Source organism: Chiloscyllium plagiosum, chromosome 5 (genome assembly GCF_004010195.1).
Source record: "Chiloscyllium plagiosum isolate BGI_BamShark_2017 chromosome 5, ASM401019v2, whole genome shotgun sequence".
NCBI classification, from domain to species: domain Eukaryota; kingdom Metazoa; phylum Chordata; class Chondrichthyes; order Orectolobiformes; family Hemiscylliidae; genus Chiloscyllium; species Chiloscyllium plagiosum.
Genome location: NC_057714.1, coordinates 10,460,383 through 10,469,383, shown reverse-complemented (window position 1 = coordinate 10,469,383; position 9,001 = coordinate 10,460,383). Strand labels below are relative to the sequence as shown.

The window sequence follows — 9,001 nt, the reverse complement described above, 5'->3', positions numbered from 1 at the left end:
AAGACTGATGCAAAGTACTTGTTAAGTTCTCCTGCTATTTCCTTATCTCCCATCACTAGGCTTCCAGCATTAGTTTGAAGTGGCCCAATGTCTACTTTTGCCTGTCGTTTGTTTCTTATGTATTGAAAGAAACTTTTACTATCATTTCTAATATTACTGGCTAGCCTACCTTCATATTTGTTCCTCTCCTTCCTTATTTCTCTCTTTGTTATCCTCTGTTTGTTTTTGTAGCCTTCCCAATCTTCTGATTTCCCAGTGCTCTTGGCCACTTTATAGGCTCTCTCTCTTTTTCTTTGATAGATTTCCTGACTTCCTTTGTCAGCCATGGCTGTCTAATCCCTGCCCGGATAATCTTTCTCTTCTTGGGGATGAACCTCTGTACACTGTCCGCAATTTTACTCACAAACTCCTGCCATTTTTGCTCTACTGTCTTCCCTGCTAGGCTCTGCTTCCAGTCTATTTTCGTCAGTTCCTCTCTCATGCCCTCATAATTATCTTTATTTAACTGTAACACCATTACATCCGATTTTGCCTTCTCTCTTTCAAACTGCAGACTGAACTCTACCATATTAAGAACCATTCATTGTCTCTTTCACATCAATATTAAACTTCCTGAACAACAGGTGGGAAGCTTGACTTCAAAACACTCCTAAAAATTATAATTAAAATATCCCCATTTATTTCAGAACCATTAATCTAACCTCTTCAGAATGATCACATGTCCCTCCTTGGCTAAATGGAAAGTAGAGTTGTTTGACAAGATGGAGGTGGGCTTTAGATTTTGTCAAACAAACATTCCATGACTGATTTGCAACTGTCAAAGGGAAAGGTCTTAAAATTCCCTTTAATAATTTTGTACCTATATGAATAATCATTACTGATTTATACAATGTAAGAACATAAAGGCCAAGTTCTAGATATGAACAGATTTGAAAAACTAGTTTTTGATTCATTATGACAACTTATAGGTAGTGAAAGCATTCTCATGAAGCCTCTGCAGCTAATTGTGAGTGAATAATATGTAAAAAGGCATCATCAAATACAGGAGAACCACAGCAGGATACCATTCATATATTTTGAGAAAAATATTTTAAACTCTGCACAGTTTGATAATAGAAGTCAGAATATTGAATAGGCTAAAACAATTCAATTTAGTGCAACTTAATGCTCTTGTGCTGCTTATTTCAGTTCAGCACTCATTATTGTCTCGCAGCTTTTTAAACTTGAATGATTCTAAAAATACATAGTTCCTTTGGTAAAAATAGCAGAAAATGACAAAACAGAGAGGGTTTATTAAATTCTAAAAAGAGGGCAGAGTGTAACTTGCAGAGACTACATATCATTAGAATATTAGGCTGTTGATTGTCAGATGGAAGATTAGACAAACAGAGGAAAGAAGTGTTTTATATAGAGAATGCAAAGCAATAAATTTAATAAAAAGGATCAACAATAGCCATAATGTAAAAATGTATAAAAGAAGATACACTTTAGGGGCTCCGACACGTCTTCAAATTCGGACAAACAAGTTGACAATTATGCATAATTAGCAAAAGCTTATTTAGCACAGGCATAAATCTCCTTCCAGATATCACACTTTGTTATAAATACAGAACAATTTTTAAAAAAAGGTTAATTGCTGATCTGAACTGCATAAGTTACTAACCGTTACCTCATTACCTCAGTTTTAAAAGCAAAAACTTAGCTATAATTACCTAAACAGTGACTTTAAAAAGAGACTGACCAAATTAGCAGCTCAGTGTCACTCTACTTCTGAGCAACATCAAAGCAAACACATTGCATTATACTGTAGGACATGTGGAACTCCAATTTAATGTCCACTTTAAAACAAATACTTTTTGGAACAAACTTTAACAATCTGCAGAAAAATATAAAGGCAGATTAGTCAAAGAACTTGCATTTATCAAATACCTTCATATATCAGAGAAATATCTTAAAACACTTGTCAAAAAATCAATTTTTAACCAAAATCAATAGACTGAAAAGCATACCAAAAGAATATTGGCCTGAATGCCAACTCTTGTTCAAAAACATGATGGCAACTTTAATATCGAACTGTAACAGGCTGCTCCAGCATCTCACCCAAAGGATGTTACTTCAGATAATCAACACTGCCATAACTGCAACTGAGCGTCAGGCAGCTAACAAGACCAAATCTCTTCCAAATTAAAAGCAAGGCTGCTATTAATAAAGGCAAGTATTTATTATGAGGGAGACAGTGATTTAGTGATCAGCTCAGAGGACTAATAAAAGGTTAAGGTTTGGTTTCTGCAGGCATGGGTTTAAAGCCAGCTAAATTCCTCAGCAGCTACTGGAATTTCAACTTATTAATAAATCTGGAATTGAAAGTAGTCTCATGGTCATCAGTACAGAGACCAATCAGCAATTGTCATAAGCAGCCATCTGGTTGGGCTCTTATAGTGCAGTGGCAGTGTCCTTACCTCTGGGTCAGGAGACCTGGGTTCTAGTCCCACTTGCTCCACAGATCTGAGCAAGTTGATTAGAAAGTATGTTTTTAAAAAAAAAGGGCACCTGGTTCACTAATGTCCTTTACATGGTCTGGCCTGCAGGTGAATCCAGATCCACAGTAAAGTAAATAACTCTTAATCAATCCATCAAAGGTTGAGCAAGTCATTTGGCTCAAGGGTAATAACAGTTGGGCAACAAATACTAGCTATGCCAGCACTGCTCACATCCAATTAAAAATAAATGCAAGTAAAAGAATTTTCCTTTTCCCAAAGTTACTTACAAAATCAGTAAATGGCTTATGGTAATAAAATGGATTGGGGTAGAATTCCACCACCTGAAAATTTTCAAGACCAAAATCCTTTGAAACATTAAGTCATTAGCAAAAAATATGTTCAAATTAGTAAAGTACAATGAAGAGAACCTTTCCCATCAATAAATCACAAACTTGGAATTATTCAAAATAAATTTCATACTCGAGAAGCCGGATTCTGTTAAACTAAAGATTAAAAAAAAAATTAAACTTTAAGAACTGCTTCTTATTTATATTTTTCTAAAAGTATATTTTTCTAACAGCATATTTGTTACTGTTGCACTGACTCAAAAACTTACCGAGGCTAAGGCAGTCTTCAGACCAATTATCTGTGCAGATGGTGCGTGGCAAGCATCATGTTCTGATATCAACTGTTTGAACTTTTCTTTTTCAATTACCAAGGAATTGAACACAGACTTTAAAGCAGAGTGAACTAACAAAGAGAGAAAAAAACAACTTTATACAGAACTGGGCTTCAAGAATTACTAAAGTTTCACAGGTAAAACTGAATCAGTTTTTAAATAATGGCTTTTGACTTGTACGTAGAAATTGACACTGAGAAATAATCTCATTTGTAGATCCAGAGGTCTCCTCAAACCAGCAAGAATGAAGCTCAAATAGATTACCCTACACACTGGATCGTTTATGGGCCGAGGCTATTTCAGCCTAATGACTTCTCTTAAGTACTTTGATGTGGATAAGAAACTTGGTGTTTCAGAGGAACGTAGGTTCAGTACATGGATACTTTTTTTAAAATCAGCTGACAACATGGATTCTAGCGATCTTAAATTGAGTAACTGTTAATGTTACTATGTTGTTGTGTTTCTTAATACATCTATAGCTTAGGGGAAAAAAAAGCGATTTCCTATAGTAATCTTAAAAAAATGTTTAGAACTAAATCCGACACGCCAGGTACATGTATTGGAAAAGACCTTAACAGTTATCGTAGGACAGAGTTACCCAATAGGCCTGCTCAGCTTCATACACAAATTTCAAGTGTGTCTTCCATTTGGGCAACACTCCCCAATTTTGAGATCAAATTTTATAAAATTGCTGTTACATATTTAAGTAATAGTGATGGTAATGTATCAAGTAATAACGAACAGGCATTCTACGGTCTTTATTTCACTAATACAGCACATAAAGTCGTTGTCTCACGCCATTTGAGTGCATTCAGGGAAATGTATTCTCAACCTACATCAAAGCTTATTATTGGCATTAAGGCTTTTCCAGGCTTACCTACAGCATATTAATAAGGGACCATATACTGCTGAAAACTTCAAGGCTACTAGGCTGCAAACCACATATTAAAACTGTGCTGATCAACCACAAGTTCCTGTACAACGCACTAAGCAAGTTAGCAGACCTTGATTACTGAACAACAGGCTCCCCTGTTGTGCAGTCTTGAGACCATTGAGCTTTATAAGTGACATTAATTCTCTGAGCCAGTAATGGTAATCTGTAATTAAAGGAAGACTTGAATCTATTTATCCACAATACTCTGGGACCATCTGGAAAGAAGTTCATACCATGAAGAAAGCAACTTGGCCCTAGTTTTATCAGCAGTTGAACATTCCACACAGGTATGGGCAGGAAATCCGCACATAAAATTCGGTGACATATAACTGAACACCACAGATAATTATCATGACGATGGAAATCATCAACAGACTGCTTCCCCAGTCTCATGCATTCTGTGCTACAACCTCTCAAAAGAAAAGCAGCCATAATCAGAAACCAACTACGCAGCCAGTTCAAGGCTGCCCATTAATGAAGATATGCAAAAGATTCTGAGGTGCAACCTTTAGCCCTGGAATACCTTCTGGTTAAGAGTTCAAATCTCCTAAAACCTTAGAACGCTTATTTGAGATACACTGGTGAAAAATGTTGGGAAACAAACAGGATTAAGAATCAGGGTCTGATCACGACAAATACTCATTACATTTAAATAACTACATCAGAAATTCAACTACCTGCTACTGGGAGAGAATAAGATAGCTCAAACATTGTGAAGTTAACCAAAACAGAGAGCACCATCTGAACCATTTTTGCTCAATTCTTCCCTATAGAATAAATATAAATGTCACTGAAGGGCATAAGCTGGACAAACATAAAATGTGGACATGGACATCTTTCTTTCCCCTCTCCAAATTAAGTTTACGACAAACAGAAAATCTGATGAAATGCATGTAAAATATTATTCAGTCCATCTTTTTTCTGTCCGCTCACTCCCCTCTACCATCTTGCAACAAAGACATTTGGCACTTATACAATCAACAGTATGTATTGCAGCAATGAGCATTTAATTCAATCTGGTCAAAGATTAGTTCAAAGCAATTGCTTTACCTAGGTAATACGGTCTCCTTTTTGTGGTAATTGGGATTACTTAAAAATTTACATGTGTTCAGAAGGTAACACAAGATGATTTAAACAGAGGACAACTATTTATTTACCTCATTATACACACAAGCATACTATGGAAATAACTAAATTAGACTGACCAGTTGAATGCTGTTCCCAAACACCGCACTGAGAAAGGTTTTCCTGCTCCTGGAGTGGCAGGTTAGGAAGCAGGAGCATCAACAAAATAATGGGAACTTGGGTCAGGGCAACTCCTGAATGTATGCTCACCACTGGGGTCTCTTCTTCATGTATGGCAGTCATCAGAGACACTGCGCGCCCCAGAGGCAGGTAGCTAATGAAACTCATTAAGCTCCCAAAAACGGGCAGTATTAGCAGCTGGCTAACAGTTTGCTGATAGCAGAGCAGATCCTCTCATGTAGAATCCCATATCCACTTGGAGCTGACCTCCCAGAAGGATCAAGGGGGGTGGCTGGAGGTCTTTGAAATCAAATTACACAACACAACTGGGGAGTGCAAGCTGGAACTAACTCATCTGGAGGGTTTCCCTTCAAATTAAAAGGGGCCTGTTTGTTTGGCCCTTCTGAAGTTTTCATTTTTCCCTTAACTCAGAGGGCTCCTCCATATCAATCCCACCCTTGCTTCAGACATGCCACATCGGTCAATGGATTGCCCAAGATTTCACAGTTGTCATCCCTCTCATGGAGCCAGCAGTACACACATACACATGTGCACAATGTTTTAATTGCCCTAAGGTGGGCAACGTGGAGGCCATCTCTGGGGAAAATAAATCTGGTTCCCAGCAGACATGGACCCAGGATTTTTATCTGGTCCCTACATCAGGGTTCAAAGCCCATGGTAAAATTCTACTGCGTCTCAAAACTGATCCAAAACGTTATTCACTCTTTCATCTCTACTCAGTCCAAGATTAGTTCTAAATCATTGCTGTAAATGGGCAACTGTCTCTTCAATTTATAGCAGTCATTATTTGAACTTGCTTACACTACCATAGTGTAAGCTTATCAGTAATGTAGCATCAATTTTCCTTTCGACAGCATAAAATGAACCTTAGAAAATGCTTTTACCGTATTGTTGAAGTATCAAAACAGCACAAAGACTTCCTGTTAGTATCTGTGATCCAAAATATGTTCAAAAATAATGATTTCTACATTTTAGTATTCTGTAAATACAGAAAGTCATTACTACCTTCATGGGCAATGTTGCAGAAGTCTTCTTGCAGTTTTGAATAATCTGAAGGCAGATCTGAACCATCTGAAAAAGGTTTGATTTCTCCTTGAAATACCTCAGAGAGGTTAGGATTTGATGCATGCAATCGCATTGGACTGGCCGAGATAGAAGGAACCTAAAGAATAAAAACATTACATCTCACAGAATACATTTTGGCTGAAAAGAATTCTCTTCAAAGCAATGTTACCTTAATGAAATTGCATTAATAGTATTGTGCATTAGCAAAAACAGAATCAAATGTCAAAAAGCATAACAAGTTTTTTAATTAAGTGGTGATAAACTAACCACTTGACCTACAAGTAGATTAGATTAGATTCCCTACTGTGTGGAAACAGGCCCTTCGGCCCAACAAGTCCATACCGGCCCTCCGAAGAGTAACCCACCCAGACCCATTTCCCTCTGACTAATGCACCTAACACTATGGGCAATTTAGCCTGACCAATCCACCTAACCTGCACATCTTTGGACTGTGGGAGGAAACCAGAGCACCCGGAGAAACCCATGCAGACACGGGGAGAATGTGCAAACTCCACACTGACAGTTGCCCGAGGCTGGAATCGAACCTGGGTCCCTGGTGCTGAGAGGCAGCAGTGCTAACCACTGAGCCACCATGAGTACTGAAGTATAAAATCTCTACCCCCAAATTAAGCCTCAGCAAATGTTGCTACCACTTAGAATTGATTTAACATTGAAATAGACACCTGGACCACAAGTAATAAATAATTAAATTCTATGCAAAAATGCCAGGTCATAATCTTGAAAGTCAATTGCTACAAGTATTCGTGCACATGCACCTGTGGAAGCATATGTGCATGCTCCTTGTTTTAGTCTGGGGTTCTCTGTTCAGATAGGCACAGGCCAGACCACAAGGTGTTTCTTCACACAGCATCCATGAAGATCGTGCAGTTGGTTTCTCTGTCCTAATCTACTCTAGACCCAAACTTCTAGCAGAGTCTCTCATCACAGAGATCACTGTTACATCACAGCATATTGTGGACGTCTCAACATATTCCTTAAAACATGTCACTACACTTATAAGAAAGGGCAATTATATAAGTGGGGGTTAATGAGTTAAAAGGTGAATGTAATTAACACAGAGGCATACAAACATATTAATTGATAAATTAACTTGCTTTGACAGTTAATCACTACCAATTTTGTTTCCAAGATTGATAATGGCAAGGTAGATAGTGACTAGAACTACTGTTCAAGAAGTTATGACATTATCATTATAAACTAATACTAAAAGTATAATCTTCACTTTAATGGTGCACTACCTGTAGTGTTGATTTAGCATCTTTCCCAAAACTCTTGGTGCGCCACCTTCTCTGAACAGGTTTTTCCTCTTTGGGACTTTCAAAAACATATCCCTTTTACAAAGGAGAAAGAAAATGAAAATGCCATTTTATCACAAAACAACTCTTAAATGCAAGAGCACTTATTTGAGACCCTAATTCACACTTTGCATTCAAAAGCAGTGTTTATTTATTTCTGGGTCACTAGATGATCAAAATTACCTAACCGACATACCTGAATAGCATTTATAACTGGTGCTGAGTTTGTCCTATGAATAACTTCCATACTTTGTAAAAGCTGTGTTAATTCTGTTAAATTTGAATGACACAGAGAAAGATCTAGAAGGAAAAAAATTCAAAAAGTGAGCATTAAAAAAATTACACATTCCAGATTCTCAAGCTCTCCGTGCAGGGACCTAAACCTTTTGCAATTACATCAATGACTTACTTGAGGGGCACAAAGGCATAGTATCCAAATTCACAGACACCACTAAGATAAGTTGGAAAGAACATTGTGAATACACAGGGAGCTGCACACAGGGAGATACAGATAGGTTGGGAGAGTGAATAAAAATCTGACAGATGGAGTATAATATGTGAAAATGAGAAGTGTTATTTAATGGACAACTACAGAATTCCAAGGTGCAGAGGGATTTAGGCATATTAATGCATGAGCCACAAAATGTTAGTATGCTGGCACAGCATTTACTCAAGAAAGCCAATGGGATCCTACCCATTGTTACAAGAGGAATTAAACATAAAAGCAAAGGATGTTACATTTCAATTACACAAGGCATGCTGTGACCACATTGAATTGTGTGCACACTTTTGGGTGTCCTTAAGGAATAATGTAAATGCATTGGAGGTAGATCAGATGAGATTTACTCGACGAATACAGTGAACAAGCAGGTTTTTCTATTAAGGAAATATTGGACAAGCTGGGCTTGATTTCACTCGGAGTTTAGTAGAGTGAGGGTTGATTTGATTCAAGTTTAAAGATTCTCAATGGTCTTAACAAGTTAGATCTGGAAAGGACATTTCACCTTGTGGGTCAGTCCTGAACTGGGCTGAAATGTGTTGCTGGAAAAGCGCAGGTCAGGCAGCTTCCAGGGAACAGGAGAATCGACGTTTCGGGCATAAGCCCTTCTTCAGGAATGAGGAAAGTGTGTCCAGCAGGCTAAGATAAAAGGTAGGGAGGAGGGACTTGGGGGAGGGGCGTTGGAAATGTGATAGGTGGAAAGAGGTCAAGGTGAGGGTGATAGGTCAGACTGGGGTGGGGGCGGAGAGGTCGGGAAGAAGA

At 38.0% G+C, this 9,001-nt stretch overlaps 1 protein-coding gene across 4 annotated transcripts in view; it reads right to left on the bottom strand.

Moving 5' to 3' along the window:
• The window catches only part of osbpl3b (oxysterol binding protein-like 3b), a 214,669-nt gene that overhangs the window by 106,171 nt on the left and 99,497 nt on the right, over positions 1-9,001 (bottom strand). For all 4 annotated transcript variants that reach the window (XM_043689591.1, XM_043689590.1, XM_043689594.1 and 1 more), the window contains exons 8-11: positions 7,937-8,040; positions 7,684-7,776; positions 6,365-6,521; positions 3,097-3,230 (exon numbers count right to left, since the gene is read on the bottom strand). In XM_043689591.1, coding sequence (XP_043545526.1) covers positions 3,097-3,230; positions 6,365-6,521; positions 7,684-7,776; positions 7,937-8,040 — 488 coding nt within the window. The remainder of the gene's footprint in view (positions 1-3,096; positions 3,231-6,364; positions 6,522-7,683; positions 7,777-7,936; positions 8,041-9,001) is intronic.